Source organism: Eublepharis macularius, chromosome 2, assembly GCF_028583425.1.
Source record: "Eublepharis macularius isolate TG4126 chromosome 2, MPM_Emac_v1.0, whole genome shotgun sequence".
Taxonomy (NCBI): Eukaryota; Metazoa; Chordata; class Lepidosauria; order Squamata; family Eublepharidae; genus Eublepharis; species Eublepharis macularius.
The window spans coordinates 117,154,288-117,166,665 of record NC_072791.1 but is presented as its reverse complement, the minus strand read 5'-3'; the positions used below and the strand labels follow the sequence as shown (position 1 = coordinate 117,166,665).

The following is a 12,378-nucleotide window of genomic DNA, read 5'->3' as shown; positions in this document are numbered from 1 at the left end:
GAAACACGGGAGTATTGGGAAGGGAGTGAGAGATTTTTTAAAACTTATTGATTTAAGGAGCCTAAAACTCAGGGGAGGATTTCAGCTTTATCTCTTTGAAGATCATTTCCTAACATCTTATTCTTCAGAAGTTATTTTTTTAGGAAGAACAACCATTCTTTTTTCATTATCCCTCCCCCCAATCTTATTATTCTGTAGAAATATACAATTAATCTCTTTTTCCCATCAAACAATTTCATTTTGGAATTAGAATACAGATGCTTTTCAATGCTTAAAGTCCTTTTGTGTGCCAATGTATACACTTTTATTGAACATTTAAAGAAATATATTCTCTACATTAACAAGTTCACAGTCAATAATGGCAGTACATAGAATAGTCAACACGTATTCTGTTCCTGAATTTGATGTTAATCCCGCTATCCATTTAAAATGTACCAGGATTAGCCAATATTACAAACAGAGTAATCAAAATGTTATACATGGATCCTAACCCACCCAGTTAATGCGGCTCTCCCAGCGCGGCAGAACGCCGCTTAAGCTGGGAGCCGTCCTTTGGAGCCCCGCCCGGTGGAAAGGAGACAGTCTCCCTTCCTGGGCATCCGGGGCTTTGCTGGGGGGGGCGGAGCCTTGAGCCGTTACTGGCTGCTCCGCCCTTACCCAGCCTCAGTCTCTTCGATCGCTCGGAGAGGCAGGAGGCTTTTTGCTCCAGGGTTCCCCGAGCATCGAAGGGTAGGCCCTCTGCAGCAACAGCTGCTCGTCAGGAGGGCCTTGGAGCAGCGAAAGCAGTCAGCTCTTGGAGGCTGTCGGAGGCGGCTGGCGGTTGCAGCGCACAATACAGGCCAGGGATTCAGGGCCTGTTGGGGCTAGAGTAATTGAGCAGTTTAATTGAGCAGGCTGGTGGGGCACTGGGGTGGCAGGCAGCAGGGCTGTATTGGAGGGACTTTGGCCCAACTTGGGTGTGGTTGTTCCCCTTAATAGTTGTCTTGGAGAGAGTGGGTGGTGAGAGCCCTCTCCCCCCCCACTCACACATAAATCCCTCTTCCTGCCATAAGCCTGTTTGTTTCCATTTAGCCTCCCCCCCCCCCCACCGGCAAGAAGTCAATAATGGCAGTACATAGAATAGTCAACACGTATTCTGTTCCTGAATTTGATGTTAATCCCGCTATCCATTTAAAATGTACCAGGATTAGCCAATATTACAAACAGAGTAATCAAAATGTTATACATGGATCCTAACCCACCCAGTTAAAGGAGCTTCTGTCTGTGTATGGCTGTCCCCTACTGCACATACAAGGATCTATTGCTGGGTGATCATCTACAGCCAGGAGTCCAGCTATGTGTTCAGTGGAAAACTTGCACTGAAATCCACAAGCACAGCAACAAGTTACATACTTGGTAATGCACTCAGGGAGCTGTTTTTCCCCTTATCTCTTTGGAAAGAGGGAGATAGCCTACCTTGAGCACAGCAATTTCCATAGATCTCTGGACTGGGGTGCAAATCTTATTTTTTTAAAGCACAATAGCTGTAAAATTAAGTCTCAAATAAGATCAAATAGAAAAATAAGTATATTCTGTGCCTTTGTTTCTTAATCTAGTATTTACATATTCATTGTAGTATTTATGTTTTTTGTTTTGTCAAGAATTTGTAAATCACCTGGGACCCGTTATCCCAGGCAAAGAGCTGCTTTTCCCTGGCATTATAGTGCATCATGGAATGACTTGTCTGACGTTTGGGGAAATGAAGCAGGGGGACTTCATGCGGATTGATAGCTTCTAAAGTGTCATAAATGCATTCTATGCGAGATGTGCCTCCATCTGGTGAGTTGTATGAAACATACAAAGCACCACACATCATGAAAGCTGCTTCAGCATTATGGCTTTTACAGGATGTATCCCAGGTGTGTTCCACAGTCATAGTTTCAGGGTCAATTTTAGTAATGACTAGCTTCCCATTAATATCTGATTCCGTGTGGATTGCCCATAATCCCAATTCATCCACAGCCAGGTCTATTTTAGTAGAAGGGTTAAGTTTATAGGCAGGTGTCTCATCCACACCTAACAACAGCATCTGGTCAGTTGTGTTTCTTTTTTGAATATCAAATTTTATTAGCTCATTTAAGGAGCCATGTCTATGATAAAAGAGAAAACCATTATATATGGCATGGCCTGTTCCTTGCCAGGGAAATGGGAGAGTTAGTCTCCGAGTGGATTGTGTCTTACCACTTTCAGTAAAAACACGACTGTTTGCAAACTCTAAAACGGTTTTGTTCTTTGTCCCACTTAAGAAGTAAATCTTCTGGTAGTTCTTGCCTGGGTCTTTCAACCATGAGCCATCAGTGTCTCCAGCCTTCTTTACTATCTTTAGGGATTTGATGCCTGCAAGCATGTAGTTGCAACCTTTTGAGAAAAAGAAATCAAGGAGGGGGGGAGTTCAGTAGATGTTGTGAATGTTCCCTGCTGTAATATTCAAATAGTCTGTCTCTCCGGCAATTGAGGAAACCAGAAAGGTGGCTACATAACTACTGTCATGTATTATAACTGCTCTAAAATTAGTTTTAGAAAAATACCTGCAAAAATGGGGCAATGAATAACTGTTCCAAATCCAGCCTTATTACATAAGCTACACTTAGAGACACAATATCTTTGAGGTCAAAAGTAGAAGTGATGAAAAAGGCACATGCATTTGTTCAGATGTCTTCTCCATTCATATATTAAGCAGGTTTGGGGAACTCTATTTTTAACCATGAACTGGACTCTAGACTTGAGCATGCAGATGAGGAAAGCAACAACACATATGCACCCTGCGCTTGTTGTCACTTTACTTTGCTCTGTGCTCTGTCAATTGAAATTGCTTTCTTCCACCTGAGGTCCAATACAGGAAGTGAGCAAGATTGGAAAGAAAAGTTCCCTTCCTTTAAGAACATGCATAGTCGTTATGGTTAAGCTGCGAATCAGCACTCTTCTGGTTCGAATCCCACTACTGCTCTGAGCTCAGTAGGTGGCCTTGGGTAAGCCACTCCTCTCAGCCCCAGCTCGCCAGCTGAATTGTGGGAATAATAACACTGACTTTGTTCACTGCCCTAAATAGGACACTAATTTGTCTAGAAGAGCAGTATATAAGCACAGTTATTATTATAGTTACTCTCATATGCACACTCCTTTTAAATCCATTACACAACATTTGAATCTTTATCAATCTGACTCCAGACTAATGTGCTAACATACTATTGGCCAGCCTAACTCTTATTCAAATCCAGGACTTAAGTATTTTTTTGTCAAAGAGCCATGTTTTCTGGCAAACACTTTATTGTGGTATTTGCTTGAGTAAATAACTGGCTTGCCAAATGCAATACTGATTGAGAAGAGATGTTGTTTGAAGTTTTAAAAATGTCCTTTAATATACTCTATCATTTCCATCCAAATAGAGTAAACAAGCCCTTAAACCTGGAAGTTATTGCACAAATGTTATGAAACGGGCTGTGGAAAAACCTCTATCATTACAATCCTCTTTTGGATTGTATTGAAAGGAATATATTTTTGTTTGCTTGCTGAGGTTGCATTTTAGGATCCTCAGGGCTAATGCTTGTTTTTATTTTTTTAACATTAATTTTTATTAGTTATTCATAAAAAAGAAAGCAAGGAAGGAAAGTAGATTTGAAGAAGGGGGAATGGGAGGGGAAGAACAAAAATCACACTACATAGTCTGCTTGTAGCAGTACTCTACACATCTACATATCATTTCATACCACAGTTCAGTCAACTGTGATAGCTGAAAACAAGTTACATTAGAGCCTTCATATCCTTAATACATTCAAGTCCTTATATTTATTTTTAACTCAATTATAAAATAGAGTCCATGGTCCAGCAAAGTCCTCTTCTATTTGTCCTTTCAATAATGAAGTAAATTTGTCCATTTCTGCTAATGCTTGTTTTTAAAGGCAGGAGATGACTAATGGTCCTGAAAGTCTATACAGTAGAGGGTGACCCTAAATCATATCAAACCCAGTGTTACACTTCATTTGAAATTAGGACAAGCAATACTTGTAGCTATTGCAGACTCTGAATCCAAAGATCAGTGATACTAAAAAGCACGAAACAGCCTTTGTACAATCTCACTTTGGTCAGTCTTACATTTGATAAAATTCAGGTAATAGGTGGTGCTCTTTATCACAATCACTCTGTGTTAAAATCAAGTGTAAAATATTATCACTAGATAGTATTTAGATTAGTGAAAGAGATGACATTTGAATGGTAATTCAAACTCCCCCAGTTTGTGAAATGTGGACCTGGGCTCATACTGGCTCCTAGTTGGGTTTTCTGAACCCCAAACTCTTCCTCCCTTACCTGCCTCTGCCTTCCCTTCTCCTAAACCTTCCTGGCAGCAGAGACAGCAGGTCTCCTTCCTTGCCCCATTACTGCTCTACAGCAGCACTATTCCAGGTGCAAAGATCTTGGAAATGTAGCTCTCCGTGGCTTCAGAGCCCCAAAGACTCAGGAGCCCTGAAGAACTGTGCTTTCAGTGATCCTTAAATTTGAGACATTGCTGTTGCAGGACAGGAAGAGGAAAAAGAGTTTCCTTGTTGCAGTCCCTGCCACTGGAAATTCAAATGCCTTGGGACATATCTACCAGGGCTGTGCCACCTGTTTATTTGTTTTGATTTTCAGGTCAAAAGTGGTGCTTGTGAGTGTGGGGCCAAAATATTCCTCAAATATTTTCTTAATATGTAGACGTCTATTCTTAAAAAGAAAGAAAAGGCTGTTCACTGCTGTTGTTGGATTCCCCACTCCTCCACTTGAAGCCAGCTGGGTGACTTTGGGCTAGTCATGGCTCTCTGGCGCTCTCTCAGCCCCACCCACCTCACAGGGTGTTTTGTTGTGGGGATAATAATGGCATACTTTGTAAACCGCTCTGAGTGGGCATTAAGTTGTCCTAAAGGGCAGTATATAAATCAAGCATTGTTGTTATGTTGTTGTTAATCTTGCCAAACTGGATTAGAGAATCTGACCTGGATATCAGGGATACTGAATATTTATATGGAAAAACTGCACTTACTTGCATTAAGCATGACCTTGACTTTCCTTTTTGACTCTTCGTCTTCTATTAATTGCTGCTCCAGAAGATCTTCATCTATTTCCACGCACGTGTTAGAAGATTCTTTTGCTGATTCAAAGTAGTCAATATCCCTTTGAGCTCTTTCCATTCTTGCTAGTAAATGGTCCATGTCATTTTTAAGTTCTGCTGTTAAAATGTTGAGTCCTTCCAGGCGAGACATCATCTTCTTAGAAAACTCCCAAAATTCTTGTACATACTCGGCTATATCTTTGTTGCACTTCTCCAGCCTGTTCTTTAGTTAGAACACAGATGGATAATACCATTTTATCAAATGCCACTATTTCCTACAATTTCAGATGAGTTAATTATGTCTGCACATCTGACATTCGTCTACATAAAACCATTATTAATTCATAGCTTTGGAGGGAAGGCAGCATGGTATAGCACAATCTCATCAGATCGCGGAAGCTAAGCAGGGTCGGTACTTGGATGGGAGACCACCACGGTTGCCTCTGCAAAGGAAGGCAATGGCAAACCACTTCTGCTTCTCACTTGCCATGAAATCCCCCTTACTGGGGCTGCCATAAGACAGGTGTGACTTTAGGGCACTTTACACATGCAATTCATAGCTTTAACATAGTCTATGGTCAGCCTATGATTACTTTCCAATCAGCATAAACTTACTATGAGATCCAAGCCATTGCCTTCAGATTGCTTTATAATAATTCTTTATGAGTGAGCACTGTGGAGAATTTATCTTGTGGACCAATTTAAAAAAAAATTGAATTCTTAACTTTATGCAATGAACATGTCAGGATATGCTGCTCCCTGATATGTGATGCTCACTGTAGTGTACTGGTTCATCATGTGCATTGTGTGCCCTCCTTCAGTGGCATGTCTTAACCAGAAATTGCTGGAACTTGAATGCACTTGAAAGACGCATTTGTATAGGTGGTGCCAAGTTAATCCCAATACTTCTGCAGGAAACAATCATCTGTCCATTAATGAACTTCAGGCACAAACATTATGCCTATAACCTGAGTCAGGAACCCTAGGAAGAGGCTGATGTGCATGGAGGTTCAATTCCCATGATTTCTTTCACACATACCCATTTTAAAGGGAAGAGTCCTATGAACTGAACCTCTATCTTGACCTCCCACATCACACATTATATTATTCCTATGCTGCCGCAGGGCATAGATACCAGCTTTTTTGCTATGAGAAGAAAACCCATGGCTTGGGTAAGTCAGCATATAAGTTAGGTTGTATGGAAATCTATGGATTCTTTGATATGTTAAATGCACATGCAGGCTGAGAAGGGATATGATAGCTATCTACTAATATATTAGAAGGAGTACTAGAGAAAGGAGAGATCATATTTCCCCTTAGGGAATCTTGCTTAAGAAAATGCTAATCAGGAAGGAATTCAGCTTTCTTTTAGGAGGAATCTACTACTGGGCTGTTGACACAATCTAAAACAAATTGGAATGCCTTCATTTGTTACCCTAAAGTTTCCGCCTAGTAATAGATCCCAATGATTTTCAACTGAATGACTCAAGCTACGATAAGTAAGCATCTGACTTACTGCAGGGCAGAATGAAAGGAACGAATCCTTTCATTGATCAGAAAGGAACTAATATGCCATATCCGTATGCAAGAAATGCATGCACTTGGTCAAAATCTTGATGGCAAAATTCTCTTTATTTTTTGCTTATGTTTATATTCTATAAAATTCAGCATTCTTCACATGCAGGAAATATTATGGTGTCATTGCTAATAACTACATTTGACTTTTGAAATAATTTGATATTGAATATTTTGTGTCCCCCTTTTATTTTCCCTCTTCCAATTCACATCAGTTCATTACATCTCGCCTTCTCTCCCACTCCCTATTCATTTCTTTCACCAACTTGCCAGGGCCCTAAACACTGAACGCAGGCTGTTTTCCATGTTACCTAGATTCGCAAGTAAGAATGTTGTCCTCATCAGGAGATGTGTTCAATCTTGGCTCCTTAGTGGGTGTATCTGTATGATATCCATGTTTGCAAACACATCTGGATTCATGTTTTTAGGTATATACTTAAAACATCTTAGATTTACTATTAACAATGTATGGAACAGGGTATAAAAGTTTTTATGTTTACCAGCAAGCAGCATCTCTGCTGTGGATTTGATAAGACAATTGGGCAACAGCAGACAGAAAAATTTCACTGTAACCTAATAATGTCTTTCCAAGAAGTGGTAAAATGGCAGCTGTGCTGGCAGATAGCAGTCAGGGCCCTTCTAATCCAGATGTTTTACAGTTGCAAGGAATGGAGCCAAAGAAAAAAGTCTACTGAGCCCTGTTACTGAAAGCTACAGCTTTGCAGTTCTTCTATAGACCCCTCACCCTTCTTTCCTCCATTTTAAATAGCCATAGACATGTGAGGGAGAAGATACTTTTCTACCTTTCTCTCTTGAAAAGAGGAGAGCAGATTGTAAACATTTATGCCTTTAGACCTGAATCAATATGGTTATTTCAGGACTGATTTTTCTGTTTCTGAATTCTTTGATATGAAAAATACGAGCACACATACTTGGAGCCACTAAGGAGCCAAGATTGAACACAGCTCCTGATGAGGACAACATTCTTATTTGCGAATCTAGGTAACATGGAAAACAGTCTTTGCAGACTTTACTTGGTGTATGAATCAACAGGAAAAAGACTTATAATGCCATCCTAAACAGTGCTATACTCTTCTAAGTCCATTGAAGTCAATGGGCTTAGAAGGGTGTTAGGATGGCACTGTTAATTTTTGCAATCTTTCGGCTTGCTTTCCACTTGGACATAACTGCTGTGCAAGTCATGCTAAAAGAGCACATGATGACCAATTTCGCACAGTCACATTTTCAAGTGATAGTTTTAGTCTTGGCCTCACCCTGCCATCTCCTTCCTTGCTTCTTAACTGTCTTCTAATAGTCTCTAAAAACTGCCATTTTCTTACTTCTCCTTACATCCCCTTTGTTTTGTCCACGCAGTGTAGATTATAGCCCTTTTGAACAAGATGGTAGTACAGTTCTGGTACAGTTTTTGTACTTTCTAACATACTGAAATGTACCAGGTAGAGGTTTGACTGGCATGCATGTCAGGTTGCTGCGAAGCCTTGACAGAAAAAAAGTGGGGACCCTGAGTGGGATCCATAAGACCTCCAATGGAGTGAATATGGCAGAATGGGACTTCCACACCTTGCCCCTCCTTCTACAGATTACTGAGCTCTCTGAAGTTCGGCTCCAGGATGGTAGTACCAATAGAATCTCAGAAATAGCAATGGGGGCTAAGCAGAGATCTGCAGTGAGAGGGAGGAGTTGGCAGCAATCTCCCTCCCCTCCTCTACCAATGGAAGTGCCGTTATGCTAGTGAAGTAACACCTGTGGATACAACCTAGTATTTCTTCTTGTCTATATAACAGCTAGTACAAACTAAATGGTTTTTCTCGTAGATATGACAGTAGAGTCTCAATTTCAAAAAACTCTCAAGCCATCAAATGGTAACTTCTGTTCTGTGCTCAGAATGGGAAAGAGAATGGAAGGCCTAATCCATCAGAATTCTCATTTAAACCAACTGGAGCAAATTTAATCAGTATGCATGTGATTACAGGAAATTGTTCCTGCCTATCTTTACATTCAAAGATACAATTTGTTGAAGAAATTCTTATTAATATATAATTGTATGCATGCTACATTGACAAAACATATATGGTTCATAGTATTAAGGTTAAAAAATATGGAGTAAGTGTTCACTCAAGAGACTGTGGAAATTTCTCCTTCTTGCTGAAAAAGCAGCTGTATCTCCATTCCTGAAAATCTCTTGAGGAGCAGCTTTTCAGGGGCACAGGAAAAAGGGAGAGGTTCTCCATTCCACTTTCTGGTTCACAATTCATAGACTATCAGAATTTTTGAAGTACCTTCTTGATGTTTTTGGAAGTGGACACATTAAATCCCTCTATATCTTGGAGTACTTGTGGCATTAAAAAACTCAGTCTCTTATGAGGCACTTTCTTATTAAAATGCTTCCAAACTTCTAAAGATTAAATGAGAAAAAAACTCCAAATACTATTGTCAAAATATTGGCTACAATTCAGGCACCGTTACACAGATTAAGAATATTAACTGAACTTGGAAGTGCTTCACTTTGGCAGTATTGTACCCATTGTAAATTTGTATGTTGATAAAAATCAGTATAAATAATTGTTGTTCTGTACTCTTTTCATAAACATTTCACAGATGCACTTGAAAATATTTAGCTTTTCCTCTTTGCTTTTACTAAAACTGTGCATAATACCAGTTGCAGTTATAAAACTTAGTTTATTTGAAAGGAAAGCAATTTCTTTTCTTGTTACTGATGGAAAATCCAACCACTTTTTAAACAAAGACAATCTAATCAATTTTCAAATAAAACATCACTGTAATCATACAAAATGGCACATACCTCTATTGAAAGGATTCGGCGGTCGATGTAATGCACCAGGGCAGCATCTTGCATTACATACTGTGGCTCTCCCTGGATACTTGTAAAGAATGAAAGTAATAAGAATATGAGTGGTACCGCTGCCATTGTTTCATTAAACTTTCCAGAATAATGGGGGAAAACACACCAGGAATGACACACGAGACTTAAATGTAACTCTTGCCTGGTACAGCAATGTGCAACAAAGGGAAAAAGGACAGCAAAAGTTGAAATCTTTAAAATGGCTGTTTGGTCTCCAGCAGTCTCTCATTAATGCAATAAAGTTGTGTAAAGCGCTCTGCTAAATAAGTTCCTTTCTGGGAGCCAGCTGAGTGCTTTCCAGCTTGTGATCTTTTGATTAGGTCCAGATGTTTAGAACTGAGCTGAACTGCGCATGTGGGCAAGCAAATATTGATCAGTCATTTCCACTTCCTTCTTAATAGTCCTCATTTCTACATAACATAAATACATTTGGGGTGTAGATTAACATATGAGTTGGATCTTGAAGATTCATTACACGCATGGAGGCAGTTTCCCCTGACAACAGAGAATCATCTGCCAATGGAAGGACCTTTTGTGTCAAGGAGAGTCTCCTTCTGCCTCTGCTACCACAACAGATCCACAGGATCCAACCCTGTATACTGTAAGTAGCAATCTAGTTGAGTAACAAGTGTTTCCATATGGTTATTTCACACTTAGGAAAAGACTGCTTCATATCTAACTCTCCCCACCCCCCAATAACCTATCTAAATTCTCAACAAGGCCAAATGTATGCATATTTAAATCCAGAGATCAGAACCATGAATAGCCAAGACAGATCTTTCTAAAAATCTGAAAAATTACCAGGTTTGCAAAAAAAAAATCTTATTTTTTTTTAAAAAATTGGCGTCTACCCCCTCAAAATTAATAGAAGCAGCTTTTGTAGTTTTAAGAAATGAATGCCTTCAGTAGTTGTTGCTAGGCAGCTAGAGTTACTATCCCTCCCATGGGGGCGGGGGATCCATGCCTCTGACCCCCTGCCAGCTCTCGCCTGGCTGGAAGAGGGAAAGGTACGGGAACAGGCAAGGAACCCCTAGAATGCACTCCCATACATTCCTGAATGCTTCTGTGTGGCACCGGGAATGACATCATTTACGGCGTGAGGCAGAAGCGTTCCAGAGCATGTGGCACTGTGCATGCATGCCAGGTGAGTGCTCCTGTTGCAATCCCCACCCCGGTGATCCCACCCCCACTTTGAACCCCAGGGAACCTGGCAACCCTATAGGCAACCACAACAGTACAACCAGCTGTCAAGCCTTGGTTTCTGTCAGTAAAAGACTGGGGAAGGGGCCAAGGCCCTTTCCAGGGCTGTTCTGGCCTTTAAGCGAGGACTTATTAGGGCAAGCAGCAACCAGTGAATTGATACCCCCTGACTTGCACGACTCATCCTGGCCAAGCTGCTTGCTACTGTTTGACTACAGCCACCCCATCCTACACCTTACAACTTTATCAATATCTAAATGTATGGCATATAGATGACAACTGCAGGTGGACTTATTTTTAGTTTTATATAAGCCACCTCATAAAAACCAGTGTTATTTAGTGGTTAGAGTTTCAGAGTAGTATCTTGGAGAACCACACTTTAATTCTCACTCTGATAAATAAATAAATATAGGTGAATTTTATATATATATATAAATTTTATATATATATAATAGTATATAAAATAATAAATATAGGTGAAGATGGGGGGGGCAGATAAAAGCAAGGTTCATAGTCGTGTCTTCTGTGCAGTCCCAAATAGGATCTGCACTTTGCAGGCCAGCCACAGATGTTCCAAAGCCCCTAGAGGTGCAAGGCACTTGCCTAGTCTTTTCATATGCTTTTTCCCTGAGGCATGGCTATAAAAAGTGGGATAGGTGGTTCCCTCAGTTTTCCTTTTGCTGCCACTAAAGAAGGATGTGTCTTCTTTCCTCAGTTTCTTCACTATAGATGTGAGTTAGGGCTTTCAATTCCATGGTGTTGAAGGCCCTCTTCAAGAAGGGCCTTCCTATTGTGGGATAAAGATGGCACAATTGGATGGGCATGATGTCTTCTTTGTCTGGGCGAGGGCCATGACACCTTGCAGTGTGCGATCTGCAAACAATTTACGCCCAAAGTGCACCATGAAGGGGTATCATGACTTAAAGCAGCTCTTTCAGAGTCAGCCCTGATGGGCCCTACTGACTCCGATCATAATGTCACAGATAACAGACTTCTTTCAGAACGAGGATGCTTATGTTTTGGTTCGCTCAGAACCAGGAACCAAGAGGTAAAACTAAATCTACATCGGTTCCAGCCATGATTCCAGAAGACAGTGTTGCCCTGGAACCAACGTTGAACCACACTATACACTCTGATGATGATTCCAATGTCAGCTCAGAATTCCAATCTGGCATCAGAAACTTCTCCACCGAAATTTCTTACTGAGGCTTCTGCTGTATCCTTAAGTGAAGATCTCCACTTGTACACAGAGTAGTTAGTCCAGATGGCAAAATCTCTGGAAATTGAGGTGACCTGCTCTGTTCTGACTTCTTTGGATCTGGTCTTCAAGGTCCTGCACTCAGAAGCAGCCAGACTGGTGGCATTTCTGATAATGCAAGGCATGCTTGACATGACCAAAGATGTGTGGTCTAGATCGGCCTCAACTCCAGCAACGTCAAAAAAGCTAGATAATATGTATAAAACCAAACAAGAGGGATCAAGTTTTCTGCTTACCCACTCTCCTGCTAATTCAATTGTTACCGAGACCTTCCAAGGCAAGGGCCTCCAAAAAAAGCACTGACCACTCGGCTCTGATCAATAAGAAGGGCAGGAAACT

The 12,378-nt window shown here is 40.7% G+C and overlaps 1 protein-coding gene across 1 annotated transcript; it reads right to left on the bottom strand.

Annotated features, from left to right (window-relative positions):
• Positions 1 to 280: 280 nt before the first annotated feature.
• On the bottom strand, positions 281 to 9,817 carry OLFML1 (olfactomedin like 1). Its single transcript, XM_054970246.1, has 3 exons — positions 9,522 to 9,817; positions 5,054 to 5,345; positions 281 to 2,397 (listed from the first exon to the last, which is right to left on the bottom strand). The coding sequence occupies exons 1-3, from the start codon at positions 9,645 to 9,647 to the stop codon at positions 1,619 to 1,621; spliced, it is 1,197 nt and encodes a 398-aa protein (XP_054826221.1). The 5' UTR covers positions 9,648 to 9,817; the 3' UTR covers positions 281 to 1,618.
• Positions 9,818 to 12,378: the final 2,561 nt, after the last annotated feature.

Bases quoted from the DNA above. Each gene is read 5' to 3' on its own strand.
- OLFML1 (XM_054970246.1), bottom strand. From the start codon at position 9,647: ATGGCAGCGGTACCACTCATATTCTTATTACTTTCATTCTTTACAAGT. The intron at 5,346-9,521 runs GTATGTGCCATT...TTCTAACTAAAG, and splicing joins GCCGAATCCTTTCAATAGAG to AACAGGCTGGAGAAGTGCAA. The intron at 2,398-5,053 runs GTAAGTGCAGTT...TTTTCTCAAAAG, and splicing joins CAAGGTCATGCTTAATGCAA to GTTGCAACTACATGCTTGCA.